Source organism: Loxodonta africana, chromosome 2, assembly GCF_030014295.1.
Source record: "Loxodonta africana isolate mLoxAfr1 chromosome 2, mLoxAfr1.hap2, whole genome shotgun sequence".
NCBI classification, from domain to species: domain Eukaryota; kingdom Metazoa; phylum Chordata; class Mammalia; order Proboscidea; family Elephantidae; genus Loxodonta; species Loxodonta africana.
Window position 1 is genome coordinate 223,192,496 of NC_087343.1, and position 22,704 is coordinate 223,215,199.

General features: G+C 43.4%; 1 protein-coding gene across 1 annotated transcript in view; it reads left to right on the plus strand.

Annotated features, from left to right (window-relative positions):
- The window catches only part of UMODL1 (uromodulin like 1), a 92,550-nt gene that overhangs the window by 65,669 nt on the left and 4,177 nt on the right, over positions 1-22,704 (plus strand). Inside the window, exons 18-21 of the mRNA XM_064279741.1 lie at positions 4,030-4,175; positions 4,788-5,024; positions 5,299-5,458; positions 21,974-22,058. Of these exons, the coding sequence (XP_064135811.1) occupies positions 4,030-4,175; positions 4,788-5,024; positions 5,299-5,458; positions 21,974-22,058 (628 nt within the window). The remainder of the gene's footprint in view (positions 1-4,029; positions 4,176-4,787; positions 5,025-5,298; positions 5,459-21,973; positions 22,059-22,704) is intronic.

Below are 22,704 nucleotides of genomic sequence, written 5' to 3' on the forward strand. Positions count from 1 at the left end.
CTGCACTCCCAAGGTCTCTGTCTCTTGGGGAGGGACCCCACAAAGGGGATAGGACAGGGCTAAGGTCTCAGCCGGAATCAGGCTGCACCCTGGAACCAGGCAGGAGTGGCACGCCTGTCCCCCCACAGGGATCCTGATGCACCAGATGTATACATCCTGTAGAGTGATTTAAGGAGCAGGCAGGATTGATAGCCAGTGCGATAGGAAAGGGACGGGACCGCTGAGGAGCCTGTGTGTGAATGTGTCTGCGTGCATGGGAGCGCTTATGTGTGGGTGCATGTGGATACGAGGGTGTAAATACATATATATGTATATAGGAGTGCATGCGTGTGTATACGTGTGCAGAGATGAGTGTACTATGGGTATGTTTGTGTGTAAATGTGTATGTATATATATGAGGGTGCGCATGGGTGTGTATATGTGCAGAGATGAATATGTATGGGTGTGTTTGTGTGTGTGTGTGTAAATATATGTCTATGCAAATATGTAATTGTGTGTGTACGAATGTGTGTATGTATGTATGGTTGCATTTACATGTGTGTGAATGTGTATGTATGTGTGTGCAAGTATGGTTTGTGTGTGTGCATGCACGTGTGTGTGTGTTGGTGGCAAAGTGGGGTGGCATTACTCAGAGCAACATGGCCAGAGGGCCGTATCCTCTCAAATACTCTTCCAGGTCTTTGTTGACCAGTAGGTAAGTGGGGTTTCCCTCTCCTGGTGGTGATGTCAATTTAGTGTGCAGAGGGCCCTCCCCCAAGCTTCTGATCCAGGGGCTCTGGGCACTTGAGTCCTCTCAGGAGACTCACCTCACTGTGAGCACTGGTGCCCTGCAGACCCCGGTGGGGTGGGCTGGTAACTCCAGGCCTCACTTCTTTATGTCACAGTGGACGGTCCAGAACTTTCCAGAGTTTAGCCTATGCTGGGCACTAGAGGAATAGAAGGAGCCCTGGCGTGGTTGTCCTGGAGAAACATGTGCCCCTACAGTAAGACTCATAGAGGGAGTGACACAGAGTGGCTGATTCAGCACAGGGCTGTGGGGATGGCTGACAGGCAGCCGGGGTCCGTGGTCTGGCGGGAAGAGGTGTGGCAGGGTCGTTGGGTGACTCGGGTCCATGTTCTGGTAAGGAACCTGCATGGAGGGGTCATCGGGCCACATGGGAGGCTGGCTTCCAGTGGGGAAGACAGTCTTGAGAATTGGGGCTCCTTGAAAGACAACCCGAAGAGTCAGGTGGCGAGGGGGAGAACCGTGAGTGTAGCCAGGGGACACACCAGCAGCGGGCAGACAAGCTGAGAAGCCAGGAGGGGAGTTCAGACGTAGTGAGCGTACACATGGTTCAGGCTGAATGGGGGCGCTGGGCCCTGGAGCTGGCTGCCTACCAGGAGGGGACAGACGGAACAGGGGGCTTCCAGGCAGGGTTGGGGCGTGAGGTCCAGTGTTACAGGAGAAATTGTGGGGAGGGTCCCAGGAGGGGAGCAGAGCACAGCCCACGTGGCAGGGGGCAGGAAGGTAGTCTGTATGAGGGACGCTGGACAAGAGAGAGGAGCTCCCAGATGCTGGGCAAGAATCAGGAGGCTGGACTTCCATCCCTGGGAAATCAATTCCTGAAAGGGATGGATGGGACACTGAGCCCTGAGCCCTCCATGGGCCCAGCACAGGCTGGGTGGTCTTCATGAGATGGCATTTAGTCCCCTAACAACCCCAAGGCAGGTATTATATCCGTGTTTAACCCATGAGACATGGAGGCTCAGCAAGGTCTACAAAGGTCAAGGCCACAGTCAGCCTTGCCTCTGAGGCCAGAGCCCTGACCTCCCCATGACTGCCTCTTGAGGCAGCTGGCTTTTCTCTCAGGACCTCGACTGACCATCACCCTAAGACACTCCATGTGCAGGCACTGGGCATCTAGTTAGAGTCCTGGACCCACTTCCTCCTGGGGACAAGTGGCCTCAGGCCCTGGGCTGGGCTAGAAGTGTAGGAAGGGGAGATGTCCTGAGCAGGAGGCTCAGACTCTGACCCTGAGGCTTAGTAAGAAGTCCACATCTTGGAGCATGGAGGCAGGGAGGCCACAGAGGCCAGGAGGGACAGAGATGGGGGGCTTTCTCACGGACGAGACGCGCTTGGGGAGGCACCCAACATGGCAGCTGAGGATGAAAAGGCAACTTTGAGGTGTGGCCTGGTGACAGAAAGCGGGGCCATGGGTGGTTTAGGGAGTTGACCTAAACAGACCCAAACACTGGTCTCGGTCTCTGCAGAATGACACACCTGTGCTGTGTACCTGGGCTCACTTCGGTTGAATGTGACTTCACCTTCCTGGGAGGCAGGCGGGAGGCGCTCAGACCCTTAGGGGTCTCCAGGAGTGAAGGGCCACCTGGACGTTTTCTATGACCCCAAACCATTGCTCACCCCACTCTTACCCCTCAAACTTCCGTAACTTAAAAATAACGACTGGGTTTTGCTGTAATTTCTGGAAGATTCTTAAGACTCTCACCTGGAGGAGTATTTTGAGAGGGGCATGAGCAACTGTAAGCAGGTGGCACAGCAGCTTCTTGGTAGCCATAGTTATGAGGCACAGACGTACATCAAAGGGTTGATGTGGGCAGAGCTTGGGCTGGGTTCTCGAATCTAAGCAGGTCCACGTTGCAGCGGCGGCTTGGGCAGAGTTTGTAGAGCCTAAGTTTAAGATGCTAGAAATCAGATGGTGGTTTCTGCCCAGTGTTTTCAGGGCACTTGGTGATCCACACACCCAGGCAGTTTCCTACTGTGAGTCAGTGCCTCCTTCAGGTGGCAGTGATGGTGAGCAAGAGATGGGCGGGCAGACACAGATGCTGGGCAGATGGTGGCCCTTCCCCCGTCTTGTTCTGAGCTAGACAACACCTGGTTTGGCGACTACATTCAACTGGTATCAGGGCAGAGGGCACTGGTGATTCAGTAGAATTCTTGCCTTCCATGCAGGAGACCCAGGTTCGATTCCAGGCCAATGTACCTCATACATAGCCACCACCCATCTGTCGGTAGAGGCTTGTGTGTTGCCATGATGCTGAACAGGTTTCTGTAGAGCTTCCAGACTCAGACAGACTAGGAAGAAAGGGCTGCTTCTGAAAATCAGTTAATATAAACCCTATGGTTCACAACGGTCCAATCCACAACCGATCACGGGGATGGAGGAGGACCAACTGGTGTTTTGTTCCGTTGTGCACAGGGTTGCCATGAGTCAGGGGCCGACTCCCATGGCAGCGAGCCACAACAACAGGTTTCAGGTACATTCAGAGCAAAGGGAACTCACCTCCTATGAGTTACATCCAAGCTCCTGGAATCCACAGAAGCTCTTGACATTTTTCACATTCATCAAACTAAGGGTCCTCTGAAGACTTATTTGTATAAATACAAGGAAATACAGTGTCATAACAAAATACCACAAAGTGGGTAGCTTTACAGAATAGAAATGTATTACAGTATTTCAGGGTCCTGGAGGCTGGGAGTCCAAACTCAGAGCATGGGCAGGGCCACGGTCTCTGTCCCGTAGGGGAGGGTCCTTCCTTGTCTCTTCCAGCTTCTGGTGGTGCTAGGTGTTTCTTGGTGTTCCTTGGCTTTTAGATGGTTCGTCACGTGGTGTATCCTCCTGCGTGACTGTCTCCATGACTGTTCTCCCCTTTATAAGACACCACTCAGAAGGGATTAGGGCATACCCAGCTCCAGTATGGCCTCACATTAACTGATGATATCTTCAGAGAAAGGCCCTATTTCCAAACAAGATCACATTCACTGGTATTGAGGTTAGGACTTCAACATATCTTTTTGGGTGACACAATTCTACCCATAACATAGGGACAGTTAGCATTTGTTAAAGCAGAGGCGGAAACCTTGCATTCTCTTTGGTGATTTATGTTAGAAAAAAATCATTGGGGTTTTCAAACTTTGGGCAAGAAGCTTTAAAAAAGAAAGCTCCTCCATACCCAGAGCCAACGTCCCAGGCATGTCTGGATGGCCTCCTGGGCCCCGGGCCCTCGCTCACGCTGCCCTCTTGTGTTCAGAATATGACGAACACGGTGGTGAGGACCACGCTGCGCAACGACCTGTCCCCAGAGGGCGTCATCCACTACCTGAAGATCCTGAGCCCCATCCACTGCGCCTTTCGAAATGACCTCCTGACATCGTCGGGGTACACTCCGCAGTGGGGGTGAGTGGGGAGGCCCGACCCCTGCCTCCTCACTGTAGCCGGGCTCCTCTCTAGCACCTTCCCTTTGGCTTTCTTTGTGAACTTGACAGTTGGAGGACCCTTCTTTGGAGTTGGAGTCCCAGGGTGGTGGAAATGGTTAATGCACTTGGCTGCTACCTGAAAGGTTGAGGGTTCGAGTCCACCCTCAAAAGAAAGGCCTGGGGATCTGCTTCCAGAAACTCAGCCACTGAAAACCCTGTGGAGCACAGTTCTACTCAGATACACATGGGGTCGCCAGGAGTCAGAATCGACTCGTTGGCAACTGTTTTCTTCCCCGCTTTGAGGTGGCTTTTCAGGAGCCCTGGTAGCACAGTGGTTAAAGCACTCGGCTGCTAACCAAAAGGTCGGTGGTTCAAACCCGCCAGCTGCTCTGTGGGAGAAAGATGTGGCCCTCTGCTTCCATACAGATTACAGCCTTGGAAACCCTATGGAGCAGTTCTACTCTACCCTATAGGGTCTCTGTAAGTCGGGATGACTCGACGGCAGTAGATTTGGCTTGGAGTTGCTTTTTGGAGAAGTGGGAAAGGGGGAGTCAGAAAAACAAATGTCCTGAAAATCACCCCCCTCTTACAGGGTTTATACCATCATTGAGGACCTCCATGGAGCTGGAAATTTTGTCACTGAAATGCAGTTATTTATTGGAGATTCTCCCATACCTCAAAATTATAGTGTGTCTGCCAGCGATGACATCAAGATCGAAGTGGGGCTCTATAGACAAAAAAGTGACCTTAAGGTGGTCCTGACGGAGTGCTGGGCAACCCCGTCGAGCAATGCCAGGGACCCAGTGATGTTCGGCTTCATTAACAACAGGTAGGTCTCAGGTTGGCACCGGGAACCACCGTGCCCCTGGTGTGTTGCCTTGTGTGGGGACCTCAGAATTTCCAGACAGATACTGAGACGGACCTGGGGTTTGGGGTTACGTCTCACAGGAGACACCACCTCTGAGGAATTGTTGGGGTACCTGGTCTCTTCTGTGTCCCAGGGAGTCCTTGTGTGTCGTGAGATGGAGCTATGAGTAAACCTTCTGGCACCAGGACAGGAGGGCCAGTTTATAATTAATGAGTCTTCTCTCCTCTCTTTGCAGCTGCCCCATTCCCAACACATACACCAGCGTGATTGAGAACGGGGACTCCAACAAGGCCCAGTTCAAGCTGAAGATCTTTTCCTTCATCAACAATTCTATCGTCTACCTGCACTGCAGACTTCGTATCTGCATGGAATCACCCGAAGCCACATGCAAAATAGTAGGTGTTTGGGTTTTCTAAGCATCTGTCTACGTTCTCACTCTGTACTGTCATGTGGAGGAGTCCCTGGGTAGTGTAAACAGATAAGGCAGGAATCCCCCCAGAGGCACCTTGGAAGAAAAGCCTGGAGATCTGCTTCCAAAACATCAGCCACCGAGAATCCTATGGAGCGCATTTCCACCCTGACACGCTCTGGGTCGCCTTTAGTCAGAATCTACTGAATGACAGCTGGTTTTATTGTAACGCAGAAAGTTCCTATGTTACCAGAAGCCAAGGGTCTGGGTGGCTGTGGGGTCTGACTTCTGGGAGGAGGGGCTACGGCCTGCAGACGTCACACCCAAGAGGTGCGGGACGATGCGCCCGGGGGTAGTCTGGGTAGAGGACTGATATGAGCGGCTGAGTTGGTGGGGCACTTTGGGTTTATCGATGGCTAAACTAAGTCCTTCTTTCTGAAGCCATACTGTTCGAGTGGCTATCACAATTGGCAGGATTTGTGGTAAGGATGTTCTGCTTCTTCTCAAGGTGCTTTGATGATGATTTAGATGTAAAACTGTTATTTTCACTTAATATTATTTTTAATAACATTTACAGAATATCTACAAATACCAGGGGGCCTGGGTGGCACAAATGGCTAAGCGCTCAACTACTAGCTGAAAGGTTGGGGGTTCAAATCCACCCAGAGGCTCCTCAGAAGGCAGGCCAGGCGATCTGCTTCCAAAAGGTCACAGCCTTGAAAACCCTGTGGAGCAGCTCTGCACACACGGGGTCGCCACGAGTCGCAATCTACTCGACAGCAACTAACAAGTGATATTTAAGAAGTTTTTTTCCCCATGTTCAACGTCAACTCTGGGATTATGAATCATCTTTTAGATTCATTTCCTTAGACCTTTGCGTTTGGAATCTACTCCGCAACCCTGAGTTGAGACAAGTATGTGAAGTGACTGTGGTTTTTGTCACATGTTGTCTGTGGCAGAGGCTCAGCGACTGCGTGTTTCTCTTTTGTTGTTTCGAGGCATCTCTGTTCCCCTGTTCATCTGTGGGGTGACACAGAAATCCAGCAGCTTCTCCAGGTGATCAGCACCCCCCGCCCCAGCCCCGGCATCAGCAGGGCATGGATAAGGGACGAAACACAATGACAGCTGGTGTTGTCCCTACTTGCTGAACAGTAGGTCTGCGTGGACAATGAGATGAAAGAACTGGAAGACCACTGATGACTGGCAGCTTAGAGACGCCCACAAGTCTGCACCTGGCCCCTGGGCATCCCCAGGAATAATAAGAGTGTGAAAAGCCACAATAATGCTTGGTATCTGCACAGAGCTGCTAGTTCTCAAATTCCTTTTTTCTTAAAAGATTTAGAACACATGTATTTGTATAGAGCTCATACCAAAAAAACAAAACACAACCGGTAGCTGTCAAGTCGATTCATGTGTGTCAGAGTGCAGCTGTGCCCCATAGGGTTTCCTTTTTTAAAAAAAATATTTTATTGTGTTTTAGGTGAAAGTTTGCACAGCAGATGAGATCCCCATTCAACAATTCATGCATAAACTGTTTGTGACGCTGGTTGCTATTCCAGTGATTCACCAGCAATCTCACCAGTCCCACCCCACCTGCCCCGTTTCCATCCCTCCAGTTTCCCTGCCCCTCCTTGCCTTCTCATCTTTGCTTTTGGGCAAATGCTGACCATTTGGTCTCATACAGTTAATTGTTTAAAGGAGCACATTCCTCATGTGTGATATTGTTTATTTTTTAGGCCGATCTATTATTTGGCTGAAAGGTGACCTCCAGGAGTGGCTTTCGGTTTAAAAGGCTGACTTAGGGCGATAGTCTCAGGGGTTCCTCTAGTCTCTATCAGTCCAGTAAGTCTGGGTTTTTTTTTTTTTTAATGAAGTTGAGTTTTGTTCTATATTTTTCTCCCGTTCTAAACAGGACCTTCTATTGTGTTCCCACTCAGAATGGTTGGTGATGGTAGCTGGGCACCATCTAGTTCTTCTGGCCTCAGAGTAGAAGAGGCTGTGGTTCACGTGGACCACTGATATTATGGACTAATTTCTTTCTAGAATCTTTAGGTTTCTTCTCTCTTTTTCATTCCAGACAGAAAGAGACAAATAGCTGTATCTTAGATGGCTACTCGCAAGCTTTGAAGACCCTAGACGCTACTCTCCAAAGTGGGATGTAGAACAATATCTTTATGAACTAAGTTATGCCAATTGACCTACTTGTCCCATGAGACTATGGTCCTGAGTCTTCAAACCCAGTAAATCAATCCTATGAGGTGTTTGGATATGTCTAGAAAGTATCCTTACCTGTGCCCCCTATGTGCTCTATTGTATATATGAATATACATGTAGCACATACAAACATATACACACATGCCTACAAATTTACCTATATCTGCACACACACGTACTCCCATACAACTTCCCACACCCATATAGCATACATATCTACCTATGGAACCACTCACATATTTTTTGCTTGCTACTACTGTTGTTGAAAATTATATATGTCATGGCATTTACCTTAATTATCCTTTTTTCTTGCGTACCTCTCAGTGTCTTCATTCACCTTAGTTAAGTTGTGTGACTTTTGTGTATTGCCTTTCCCACCACCAGAATTAACACATTTCTACTATCTAGTGAGTGATTCTCCCTCCCTCCCCTTCCTATCCCTAATAACCATCAAAGAATGTAGCTTTCCGTGATTACCTATTCTTGACTTTTTATAGAAGTGGTTATCATGCAATGTTTGTACTCTTGTGATTGACTTATTTCACTCAGCATACCGTCCTCCAGATTCATCCGTGTTATGTTTCAGGGACTCATCATTGTTCTTTATTGTTGTACAGTATACCATTGTATGTATGTACCACAACTTGTTTCTTCGTTCATCTGTTGACAGGCACTTATGTTGCTTCCATCTTTTTGCTATTGTGAATAATGCTGCAGTCAACATGGGTGTGCATGTCTATTTGTGTCACTGCTCTTATCTCTCTAGGTTATATAGCTAGGAGTGGGATTGCTGGATCATATGGGATTTCTATTTCTAGCTTTTTGAGGAAGTGCCATATGGTTTTCCACAGTGGTTGTATCATTTTACAATCCCACTAGCAATGTATGAGAGTTCTCGTACCTCAACCTCCCCACTCAATCTCCACTTAATCTCCCCACAACCTAGTCAGCATTTTTTTTCAGTGCCATTTTCGCAAGATGGTATTTCATTGTAGTTTTGATTTGCATCTCTCTATTGGTGGCGTAGTGGTTAAGTGCTACAGCTGCTAACCAAAGGGTCAGCAGTTTGAATCCACCAGGCGCTCCTTGGAAACTCCATGGGGCAGTTCTACTCTGTCTTATAGGGTCGCTATGAGTCGGAATCAGCTCGATGGCACTGGGTAATGGCTAATGACCATGAGCATTTCTTCATGTACTTGTTAGCTGCCTCAGTGTCCTCTTTGGTGAAATGTCTGTCCATGTCCTTTGCCCATTTTTGGATTGGACTGTTGAAGTTTTCTATATATTTTAGAGACTAGACCCTCGTCAGATATTTTGTTACCAAAAATATTTTTCCAGTGAGTAGGTCCTCTTTTTACTCTTTTGATAAGCATAAGTATTTAATTTTTAGGAGGTCCCAGTTATCTAGTTTATCTTCTGGTGTTCATGCATTTTTAGTTGTATTCGATAGTGTATTTATGCCAAAAAGTAGGACCTCTAAATTTGTTCCTGTTATCTTCCAGGAATTGAATAGTTTTAGTTTTAACATTGTCATGGATTGAATTATGTCCCCCTCAAAATGTGTGTATCGATTTGACTGGGCCATGATTCCTGGTATTGTGTGATTTTCCTATATACTGTAAATCCTGCCTCTATGATGTTAATGAGAATGGACAGCAGTTATGTTAGGCAGGACTCTATCTACAAGATTAGATTGTGTCTTGAGGCAATTCTTTTGGAATATAAAAGAGAGAAGAGAGGGAGAGACAGGGGGATCTCATACCACCAGGAAAGCAGTGCCAGGAGCAGAACGCATCCTTTGGACTCAGGGTCCCTGAGCGGAGAATCTCCTAGTCCGTTGGAAGAGTAATGAGAAGGCCAACATAGAAAGAAAGCCTTCCCCTGGAGCTGACGTCCTGAATTTGGACTTTTAGCCTACTTTATTGTGAGGACATAAATTTCTGTTTGTTAAAGCCATCTACCTGTGGTATTTCTGTTATAGCAGCACAAGATGATTAAGACAAACATTTAAGTCTTTGACCCATTTTGAGTTAGTTTTTATGTATGGTGTAAGGTGTGGATCTTGTTTCATTTTTCTGCAAATGGATATCTATTTTTGCCAGCGTCATTTGTTAAAGAGACTGTTCTTCCCCATTGAATGAACTTCAACTCATTGTTGAAGATCAACTGTCCATAGGTAGATGGATATACTTCTGGGTTCTCAATTCTGTTCCATTGGCTTATGTGTCTCTCACTGTAACAGTACCAGGCAGTTTTGATTACTGTGGCTGTATAGGAAGTTCTGAGATTGGGAAGTATGACGCCTCCTACTTTGTTCTTCTTCAGTATTGCTTTAGCTATTCAGGACCTCTTTCCTTTCCATATAAAGTTGGAGATCTGTTTTTCCATTTCATTAGAGAATGTTGTTGAGATTTGGATCAGGATTGCATTATATTTGTAGTTCATTTTGGGTAGTATTGACATTATCACAATGTTAAGACTTCCAATCCATGAGGATGGCATGTTTTTCCATTTATGTAGGTCTCTTTTGGGTTTTTGCAGTAGTGTTTTGTAGTTTTCCTTTTATGTCTTTCATGTCCCTGGTAAGATTTATTCCTAGGTATTTTATCTGTTTGGGGACTAGTGTAAATGGTATTGTTTTCTTGATCTCCTTTTTGGAGTTCTCCTTTGTTAGTGTAGAAGAACCCAAATGATTTTTGTATGTTGATCTTGTACCCTGCCACTTTGATGAACTCTTTCTATTAGTTCCAGTAACTTTCTTGTGGAATCTCTGGGATTTTCTATGTATAGAATCATGTCATCTTTGAAATGCTGTTGTTGTTAGGTGCCGTCGAGTCAGTTCAGACTCATAGCAACCCTATGTACAATAGAACAAAACACTTCCCAGTCCCGTACCATCCTCACATTGTTGCTGTGTTTAAGCCCATTGTTGCAGCCACCATGCCAATCTATCTTGTTGAGGGTCTTCCTCTTTTTCGCTGACCCTCTACCTTACCAAGCACGATGCCCTGTTCCAGGCAACCCTATGTACAATAGAACAAAACACTTCCCAGTCCTGTACCATCCTCACGTTGTTGCTGTGTTTAAGCCCATTGTTGCAGCCACCATGCCAATCTATCTTGTTGAGGGTCTTCCTCTTTTTTGCTGACCCTCTACCTTACCAAGCACAATGCCCTGTTCCAGGGTCTGGTCTCTTCTGATAACACGTCTAAAGTACATGAGAAGAAGTCTCGCCATCCTCGATTCCAAGGAGCACTCTGGCTGTACTCCAAGACAGATTTGTTCGTTCTTCTAGCAGTCCATGGTTTATTTGATATTCTTCACAAACACCATAATTCAAAGGCATTAATTCTTCAGTCTTCCTTACTCATTGTTCAGCTTTCACATGCATATGAGGCGACTGAAAATATCATGGCTTGGGTCAGGCATACTTTAGTCCTCAAAGTGACATCTTTTCTTTTTAACACTTTAAAGAGGTCTTTTGCAGTGTATCTGCCAAATGCAATACATTGTTTGATTTCTTGACTGCTGTGTCCATGGGCATTGATTGTGGGTCCAAGTAAAATGAAACTCTCGACAACTTCAATATTTTCTCTGTTCATCATGATGTTGCTTATTGCTTTAGTTGTATGGATTTTTATTTTCTTTATGTTGAGGTGTAATTCACACTGAAGGCTGTGGTCTTTGATCTTTGTCAGTAAGTGTTTCAAGTCCTCTTCACTTTCAGCAAGCAAGGTTGAGTCATCTACATATGTCAGGCTGTAAATGAGTCTTCCACCAATCCTGATGCCACATTCTTCATATAGTCCAGCTTCTCAGATTATTTGCTCAGCGTACAGATTGAATCAGTATGGTGAAAGGATGCAACCCTTATGCACACTTTTCTTAATTTTACACCAGGCAGTATCCCCTTGCTCTGTTTGAATGACTCTCTCTTGGTCTATGTACAGATTCCTTATGAACACAATTAAGTGTTCTGGTAGCCCCATTCTTTGCAATGTTAGCCATGATTTGTTATGATTCATAGTTGAATGCCTTTGCAATAGTCAATAAAACACAGGTAAACATCTTCCTGGTATTCTCTGCTTTCAGCAAAGCTCCATCTGACATCAGCAGTGTTCCACGTCTTCTGAATCTCGCTTGAATTTCTGGCAGTTCTGTGTTGACATATTGCTGCAACCATTTTTGAATTATCTTCAACAAAATTTCAGTTGCGTGTGGTACTAATGATAAAAGCTGTTGCCATCAAGTTGATTCTGACTCGTATCAACCCTACAGGACAGAGTAGAACTTCCCCGTAGGGTTTCTAAGGAGCAGCTGGTAGATTCAGTCAAACTGCTGATGTTTTGGTTAGCAGCCGAGCTCTTAACCACTATGCCACCAGGGCCCCTATATTTTTCTATAATTTCCGCATTCTGTTGGATCACCTTTCTTTGGAATGGGCACAAATATGGATCTTTTCCAATCAGTTGGCCAGGTAGCTGTCTTCCAAATTTCTTGGCATAGACAAGTGAGCGCCTCCAGCGTTGCAACCATTTGTTGAAACATCTCAATTGGTATTGCGTCAATTCTTGGACCCTCATTTTTTACCAATGCCTTCAGTACAGCTTGGACTTCTTCCTTCAGTACCATCAGTTCTTGATCATATGCTACCTCTTTTAATAGTTGAACATCAACCAATTCTTTTTGGTACAATGACTCTGTGAATTCCTTCCATCTTCTTTTGATGCTTCCTGCAGCATTCAATATCTTTCCTATACCAAAAACCAAACCCACTGCCGTCGAGTCAATTCCGACTCATAGTGACCCTATATAGAATTCTTCAAAATTGCAACTCGAGGCTTAAATTTTTTCTTCATTTTTTTCAGCCTGAGAAATGCTGAATGTGTTTTTCCATTTTAGTTTTCAAACTCCAGGTCTTCGCACATTTCATTATAATACTTTTCTTTGTCTTCTCCGGCTGCCCTTTGAAATCTCCTGTTCACCTCTTTTACTTCATTATTTCTTCCACTTCCTTTAGCTAATATGCATTCAAGAGCAAGTTTCAGAGTGTTTTCTGACATCCGTCTTGGTCTTTTCTTTCTTTCCCGTCTTTTTAATGACCTTTTGCTTTCTTCATGTATGATGTCCTTGATGTCATTCCTCAACTCATCTGGCCTCTGGTCATTAGTGTTCAATGCATCAAGTCTATTCTTGAGATGGTCTCCAAATTCACGTGGAGTATACTCAAGGGATATATGTGAAGTGGCATAGTTTTATTTCTTCCTTATCAAGTTGGATACCCTTTATTTTCCTTTCTTGTCTTATTGCTCTGGCTAGGACTTCCAGTACAATACTGAATAAGAGTGGTGATAATGGACATCCTTGACTCATTTCTCATTCTCAATGTTGAACCACCCTTGAATTCCTGATATGAATCCCACCTGATCATGATGTATTATTTTTCCAATATGCTGTTGTATTCTGTTGGCTAGAATTTTGTTGAGAATTTTTACATCTATATTCATGATTAACGTTAGTCTGCAAGTTTCTTTTCTTTCTTTTTTTTTTTTTTTTTGGTGGTATCTTTGCCTGGCTTTGGCATCAGGGTTATGCTGGCTTCATAGAATGAATTAGTGAGTATTCTTTCCATTTCTATATACTGGAATAGTTTGAGTAGAATTGGTGTCAACTGTTACCTAAATGTTTTATAGAATGGAGAAATTCTCCAGTGCAGTCATCTGGGCCAGGGCTTTTTTTCTTGGGGTTTTTTTGTTTTTTTTTAATGACGTCTTCAATTTCTTCTTTTGTTATGGGTTTAGATTTTCTACCTCTATTTGTGTTAGTTTAGGTAGGTAGTGTGTTTCTAGATACTTGTCAGTTTCTTCTAGGTTTTCAAATTTGTTGGAATATAATTTTTCATAATATTCTATCATGATCCTCTTTATCTCTGTTGGTTCTGTTGTAAGGTCACCCATTTAATTTCTTATTTTGCTTGTGTCTTCTCATTTTTTTTTCTTTTGAAAAAAAATGGATTAAAAACATGACCCATTGGTCAGTGGTTTGTCAAGTTTATTGATCCTCTCAAAGAACTTCTAGTTTTATTGATTCTTTCTATTTTTCTATTTCCTTTATTTCTGCTCTGATCTTTATTTCCTTTCTTTTAGTGACTGTGGACTTCTTTCGCTGTTCCTTTTCTATTTGTTCAAGTTGTCAGGTTAAGTTATTGATTTTGGATCTTTCTTCTTTTTTTATGTGTGCATTTATTGCTATAAATTTTCCTCTGAGCACTGCTTTTGCTGTGTCCCAGAGCTTTTGGTATCTTGTATCTTCATTCTCATTTGATTCTAAGTATTTTTTAATTTCATTTTTAATTTCTTTTATGAGCCAATAGTTTTTAAGAAAGGTATTACTCGGTGTCCATGTATTTAATATTTTTTTTTCCTTGCTCTTTCTGTTGTTGATTTCTAGTTTTATAGCATTATGGTCAGAGAAGATGCCTTGTATTATGTCGATGTTTTTTAATTTATTGAGGCTTGTTTTGTGGCCTAGAATACAGTCTATTCTGGAGAATGATCCACATGAGTTGGGGAAGAATGTGTAATGTGCTGCTTTTGGGTGGTGTATTCTGTATATGTCAATGAGGTTAAGTTGATTGATTGTGTTATTTAGATCTTCTGTATCTTTATTGAGTTTCCTTCTAGCTGTTCTGTCCATCATAGAAAGTGGTGTGTTAAAGTCTCCTACTACTATTGTGGTTCTGTCTATTTCTATTTTTAATTCTATTAGTGTTTGCTTTATGTATTTTGGAGCTCTGGTGTTGGGTGCATAAATATTTATTACTGTTATGTCTTCTTGGTGAACTGAAGACACCTTTGTTCATTATACAATGCCCTTGTTTCTTATAATGGATTTTGACTTTAACTCTATTTCATCTGAAATTATTATTACCACTCCTGCTCTCTTTTGGTTACTATTTGCTTGATAAATTTTTTTCCATCATTTGATTTTTAACTTATTTATGTCTTTGTGTCTAAGGTGTGTTTCTTATAGGCAACATATTGATGGGTCATGTTTTTTTAATCTATTCTGCCACTCTGTCTCTTGACTGGTGCATCGAATCCATTTACATTCAGTGTGATTAAAAATAGGTATGAATTCACTGCTGTCATTTTGTTAAATACTTTTTTTTTTTGGTGCTAACAGTGTCTTTTCCTTTTAATTTTTTGTGCTGTGTCCTTTTTGTATATGGATTTTCTTTTCCTATCAATTGTTGTTGTTGTTTTTGTGTTAATGAGTCTTTTTGATTTTCTTCTTTATTTTGGTGAGTAGATTTATTGGTTTTCTTTGTGGTCACCCTTAAGTTTTTTATCCTCTTAAATATAAAACAGTCTGTTATATCTTGAAATAGGCTTCCTCTTCGCATGAAAGCTCTATAATTTTTTTTTTTTTTGAAGTTGTCATTGTTTACAGCTTAACACCTCTGGTTCCCTGTAATCAGTTTTGTAGCTTTATTTTACTTTTGTGAAATCTTCATCTGGGTTGATATCCAGGTGATGCTGTCATGTATAGTTTATCTCAGGTTGTTGCCTGATGTCATTGGTTCTCTACCTGAAGGACTCCCTTTAATATTTCTTGTAAGGCTGGTCTGGTTTTTACAAAAAATTTCTGCTTACCTAGGAATGTCTTAATTTAGCTATCATTTTTGAAAGACAATTCTGCTGAATATATGATTCTTGGTTGGCAATTCTTTTCTTTCAGGATTTTATATATGTTATCTTATTGCCTTCTTGCCTGCATGGATTCTGATGAGAAATCACCACTTAGTCTTATTGGTACCCCTTTATAACTGATATTTCATTTTTCACTAGCTGCTTTCAGGATTCTTTCATTTTGAAAAGTTTTACTGTGATATGTCTTGGCTGATTTCTTTTGTAGGTCTATCTTATATGGGGTTCTTTGGATTTCTTTGATGGAAACTTTCTCATCTTTCATATTTGGGAAGTTTTCTCCCAATATATCTTTAAAAATTCTCTCTGGACTTTTTTCCTCCTCTTCTTCTAGAATTCCTATTACACATAAATTATTCTTCTTGATGGTGTCCCACATGACACTTAGGTTTTATTTTTTTCATTCTTTTTTCTGATTTTACCTCAAGCAAATTATTGTCAAGGGATTTTTTCTTGATCCTTTCTTTGAATTTCAATGATTTGTCCTTTCATTTATCAATTCTACTTCTGTGACCTTCCACTGTGTTATCTGTTTCTGATGTTTTATTGTTAATCTTCTGAATTTCTAGCTGTTGTTTTTGTATGGTTTCTACTTGTCTATTGAGTCTGTCATTTTATTCTTGTATTGTTTTCCTGAATTCTTCTAGGGTTTTTTTTTTTTTTTTTCCTGTGTTCTCCTTGATCTCTTTGAGGATCCTAAATATAAGTCTTTTGAATTCCTCCTCAGGTGGTTCTATTATCAATTCTTCCTCAGGAAGGTTTTCTTCCCTTTTATTTTGCTCTCTTGGTTGAGCCATCTTATCCTGTTTCTTCATATTACAACTGTCTGCTTTCTCCAAGGCATTAAGGTGTTAGTCTATTTATTTATATCGTTATTTATAGATTGTTGTTAGTTTCATTCTGATTTTTTTGTTTTGTTCTGATAAGTCAGGGCAGTTGGTGCAGGTATGCTCCACTGATCACTGCCCTGGCAGTGCATAAGTGCTCACTACTTATTGCCAAGCGGATAGGGTGGCAGCAGTGGGGAGTAGAAGGGGTAGATGGGGTGGGCGTGTTGTCGATCATCGGTGGCAGGGGTGGGTGGGGAGGGTGTGTGCCACTGCTGCTCATTAGTCTAGCAGTGTGGAAGCACATGCTGCTGCTCAATGGATGGGTGGGGCAACAAGAGGGATGGTGGGGAAGGTGGATGTATGTCTCCAGCTGCAGGCAGGGTGCGGCTGGGTAGGAGGGAAGAGGGGGCTAATATCGCAGTCCCTGGGTGGGCAGAGTGAAGGGGTGGGGGGCTCACACCAATGGTCACCGAGAACAAGGGAGGGAGGTGAAGCATGCCCCTCTGGTCACCAGGTACCCTGCAGGCTACACCCAGTAATCGAGACCCAGTCCTGACCAAATGTGGGGGGGGGGGCTGGCCTGGAGTCTGGTTGGGTGGGGGACCTCTTGCTGACACTCTATGGATCTACTACTCCTTATGTGCCACCCATCCTAATGGTCAGGGACTGCTGTTGGTGAGTGGTCCTGTCTCTGGTTTCTGGCTCCCTCTCTGCTCTGTGGTCAACAGGATATCCAAAGCTTTTGCTCAACTGCACTTTCCCTTCTTAGATCTGGTTCATGTCCTGCTCATCTTTCTTTGCTCTGGGTTTGTCCACACACTGTTTGTCTCCTACTGGGAATTCTGTGAAGTTGCTTTCCTGTGCTCCTCACCCAGGATCACTGCTTGCCTTGTCACAAGATGGCCACAGTGTGCTGGGCTGGCTGGCCGGGCACCTCAGATCTGTAACTTTACTCATTTGCTGTCTTCATTCAGCTTTTCCTTCCAATTGGTGTTTGAACTAATTCTTCATCCTTTCTTTTGATGCTCAGGGTTCTAGGGTTGTCATCTGTATCTTTTATTTGGTTTCTCAGGTTTTTGCTGTAGGGGGACAACATGGTGTGTCTGACTAAGCTGCCATCTTGGGGCTGTCTCCCATATGGTTTTTAATGGCTGATTTTTTGGTAGTAGATCGAAAGGCCTTTCTTTTGAGGCACCTCTGGGTAAACTTAAACCACCAACCTCTCAGCAGCCAAGGACATTAACCGTTTGCACCACCCAAGGACTCCATACACTGAGAATCAAAACATCTGTAAAATGGAACGCACTTGTAAACAAATATCTCAGTAGAGCTGATAGGTGATAGAGTCCATTGTGCAAAGTGGGCAGCTGATATCCTCCTTCTGAATAGATTTTTGTGGTAACCAAAAAGATCAGACTCTAGCAATAAAATACCTCAAAGGTGTCAATGCATTTTCTTTAAAAAAAGGCTTAAAATGGGCTAAATTACTGTATTTTTCCAATTGCAGTCTAGTTGACGCTAACTCATGGTGACTCCATGTGTGTCAGAGCAGAACTGTGCCCCACAGAGTTTCCAGTGGCTGATTTTTCAGCAGTAGATCACCAGACTTTTTTTTGGAGGTGCCAACTATTTAGTTAGTAGATGAGCATTTAAACATCTGCACTGCCAAGGACTTCTAAATTACATTTACATATATAAAAATGGCACAAGAATTAATTGATTTTATTTAAAAAACTAATGAAAAATATTATAGACTTACCTATTAAGACCACCACCTGTCTGTTGGTTTGTTGTACTATGGTGGCTTACATGTTCGTGTGAGGCTGGAAGCTATGCCACCACTATTTCAAATACCAGCAGGGAGACACATGACAGACAGGTTTCAGCAGAGCTTCCAGACTAAGACAGACTAGGAAGAAAGGCTTGGTGATCTACTTCTCAAAATTAGCCAGTGATAGCCCTGTGGATCACAACAGAATGTTGCCTGATGTAGTGCTGGGAAATGACCCCTCTAGGTTGGAGGGCACTCAAAATACATTGGCCACAACAATGGACTTGAGCACACCAACAATCGTGAAGATGGTGCAGGACTAAGTAACTTTTTGTTCTTTTGTACATGGGGTCACGATGGTTGGAGCTAACTCAACCGCAACTAATAATAACATCATCTGTTAAGAGAAAAAAAAAAATATGTGACTTCTGGCTTGAAATGGGGCAGAAGTAAATATGTTGGTAGAAGTTTTACCCTAAAATACAACATACTGTCTTCTGCATCTACAAATAACCTGGGACAATACCCCGTCACATTCTACGGAATGCTCTGGCACAACATTCTTAAAATCACGTATGTTTTAACTTGAGACCTAAAGTCCATCTTAGGATTCCCGGGGTGGTGAAAATGGTTAACACACTCAACTCATGACCGCAAGGTTGGTGATTTGAATCCATAGTGTCTTGAAAGAAAGACCTGATGATCTGCTTCTGAAAAATCAGCCATTGAAAACCCTATGAGCACAGTTCTACTCTGACACACAAGGGGTCACCACGAGTCAGAATTCACTCAACAGCAACTGGTTTAAGGGCATCTTGGATTGTACGTTGCTTTTTAAGAGTAAATCTAGGGTAAAATCCCACCTCCAAATTTTATAAACCCTGACAGCATGTATCCACAATTATGTCTTCTGAAACCATGGAAGTGAGCAGCACCAATCACTGAGACGTTAAGAATTACTCTTGTATTTGAGCACAAATTTTCCCGAAATGGATGCTGTGCACGTTATGATTATTAGTAGAATCACTGGGGCTTCAGGAATTGACGGAATACCAAGTGAGATACTTCAACAAACAGATGTAATGCTGCAAGCACTCACTTGTTTATGCCCAGACCTTTGGAAGGCAGCTACCTGGCCAACTGACTGGAAGAGATCCATATATGTGCCCATTCCAAAGAAAGGTGATCTGACGAAATATAGAAATTACTGAACACTGTCATTAATATCACATGCAAATAAAATTTTGCTGAAGATGATTCAATAACGGTTGCAGCAGTACATAACAGGGAACTATCAGAAATTCAAGTTGAATTCAGAAGAGGATATGAAACGCAAGACATCATTGCTGATGTCAGATGGATCCTCGCTGAAAGCAGAGAATACCAGAAAGATGTTTACCTGTGTTTTATTGACTATGCAAAGGCATTCGACTGTGTGGATCATAATAAATTATGGATAACATTGTGAAGAATGGGAATTCCAGATCACTTTATTGTGCTCATGCAGCATCTGCATAGATCAAGAGGCAGTTGTTCAAACAGAAAAAGGGGATACTGCATGGTTTAAAATCAGTAAAGATGTGTGTCAGGGTGTATCCTTTCATCAGATTTTTTCAAACTGTATACTGAGCAAACAATCTGAGAAGCTGGACTATATAAGAATGTGGCATCAGGATTGGTGGAAGACCCATTAACAACCTGCGATATGCAGATGACATAACCTTGGTTGCTGAAAGTGAAGAGGGCTCGAAGCATTTACTGATAAAGATCAAAGACCACAGCCTTCAGTATGGATTACACCTCAACATAAAGAAAATAAAAATCCTTACAATTGGAGCAATAAGCAACATCATGATGAACAGAGAAAATACTGAAGTTGTCAAGGATTTCATTTTACTTGGACCCACAATCAATGCCCATTGTTCTGGGCTGAACTGCGTCCCCCCAAAATGTGTGTCAACTCAGCTAGGCTATGATTCCCAGTATTGTGTGGTTGTCCACCATTTTTTCATCTGATGTAATTTTCCTATGTGTTGTAAATCCTACCTCTATGATGTTAATGAAGCAGGCCTGGAGGCAGTTACGCTAATGAGACAGGATTCAATCTACAAGATTAGATTGTATCTTGAGTCAATCTCTTTTGAGATATAAAAGACAGAAGTGAGCAGAGAGGAGAGGGACCTCATTACCACCAAACAATAAGAGCCATTAGCGTGCACATCCTTTGGACTCACGGTCCCTGTGCTGAGAAGCTCCTAGACCAGGGGAAGATTGATGACAACGACCTTCCCCAAATGCTGACAGAGAGGCAAAGCCTTCCCTGGGAACTGGTGACCTGAATTTGGACTTCTTGCCTCCTAGACTGTGAGAGAATACATTTCTCTTTGTTAAAGCCATACAGTAGTGGTATTTCTGTTATAGCAGTACTAGATAACTAAGACACCCACGGAAGCAGCAGTCAAAAAATCAAATGATGTACTGCATTGGGCAAATCTGCTGCAAAAGATCTTTTTAAAGTGTTAAAAAGATGTCACTTTGAGGTCTAAGGTGCACCTGACCCAAGTCATGGTATTTTCAATCACCACATATGCATGTAAAAGCTGGACAAGGAATAAGGAAGATCGAAAAAAAGTTGACACATTTGAATTATGATCTTGGCGAAGAGTATCAGCTATACCATGGATTGTCAGGAGAATGAACAAATCTGTCTTGAAAGCAGTACGGTCAGAATGCTCCCTAGAAGCCAGGATTGCAAGGCTGCGTCTCACATACTTGGGACATGTAATCAGGAGAGACCAGCCTCTGGAGAAGGACGTCGTGCTTGGTCAAGTAGAGGGTCAGTGAAAAAGAGGAAGACTTTCAATGAGATGAATTGCCACAGTGGCTGCAACATATGGGCTTAAACATAGAAACGATTATGAGGATGGCCCAGGACCAGGCAACGTTTAGTTCTGTTATACGTAAACTTGCTATGAGTGGGAATCAACTCGACAGCACCTAAAAACCTAACAATGAGTACAATCGCTAAAATTGAAAGTGGCTGAACTCCTTTAAGATATGAAATTCAAACTCTCCTTCTATTTAAATAAGAGTCAATAAGTTATTAAGCTTTACTTAGCTTCCACAAGGGATAACTCTTGCTCGGAGAAGGAGATATTGTGGTTTTCCACATGAGAAATTTAATTTGAATGTTATGTCCTCCCAAAAAACCAACCAAACCCATTGCCATCAAATTGATTTCAACTTATAGTGACTCCATGGGTGTCAGAGTAGAACTGTGATCAACAGGGTTTTCAATGGCTGGATTTTTTCTCAAGCAGACTGCCAGACCTTTCTTCTGAGGTACCTCTGGGTGAGTCCAAACAGCCAACCTTTCAGTTAGTAGCTGAGTGCCTTAACTGTTTGCTCCACACAGGGACTCCTGTTATATACTCAGCCCCTCCAAATTAAAGTAATAAGATCACAGAATTTCATAGTCAAAAAGTCTCACATTCTTTACAGCCTGAGCGTGACACGTTTCTCTCCAAGTTCCTTTGAGACGGGTATACAGTAAGCAGATTCCATAATGTCATGAAGCCAGGCAGCCTTTTGGGAAGGCAAAGGTGTTCAAAGGAGAAAATGGCTGCCTCTGAAAGCTGGAACTGAGACATTGTTGGGACCAAAAGGGCCAGTACTAGTATCTGTAGATGTGTCTCAAGGGGTTTTGTACAGCTCACTTCTGTATGTACCTCACTTTCTTCAACCCCCTCCTCCCTCCTGATGCCCAGCCCACCCACCATGGCTGCCCCGGTGTCACCCCACCTGGGCAGAACCCATGGGCCTGGCCTCCCCCATGCTCTACTTTCCTTATCCATCCAATAATTCCATTTCCCCAGCAGGATAAACCTCTAGAATCGGATTTTCACCCCTAATGGTGAGCTGATGTCTCATAAATGTTGTCAACTAATGTGAACTTTCTCTCCTTTAAAAAAAAATAGAATTGTAATAACTTCCGGTCACTGAAAAGTAGTGAGACACCTGCCACACATCTGACATCCTGGGGGCCCCTCGTTCGGTCTGAAGGTGAGTTGATGACTTGGTTTAGAGAACTAAAGACAAGATGGAAGCAACCCCTTTTCAAACCAAACAGCTACTGCTTTGTTACAATGGGACTCTTAAGATTTTCCTAAGACTCATGAGAGTAAAAGTGATGAGAGTAACATTTATTGAGGGCCTACCTCGGGGCCAGGCATCGTCTTAAGTCCGTTACGTGCTGGATGCAGCTTCTCTCAACAACCTGTGCAGAAGGATCTATCATTACCCCATGTGCAGATGAGGAAGTCAAGGCTTTCAGAGGTCAGGCACAAGTTTAAACGAGACATTTTGAGCTGCACAGCATGAAACCATTGAAGTTGTCTGACACTGGATAGATCCATTCAGTGGATTGCTAAGAGGAGGGACGGGACTGAAGCTGTAACCAGGCAGAGTCAAATTGTGTGTGTGTGTGTGTGCGCGTGTGCGCACATGTGTGCACACGTGTGAAAAAGCCGTTTCATTCAAAAACCATTCTAGTTCCTGTCAAGTCAGCTACACCTCGTGGCAATCCCACATTTATCAGAGCGGATCTGTGCTCCACAGGGTTTTTGAACCTGTTCAGCATCACAGCAACACGCCAGCCTCCACTGACAGATGGGTGGTGGCTGTGCGAGAAGTGCACTGGCCAGTAACG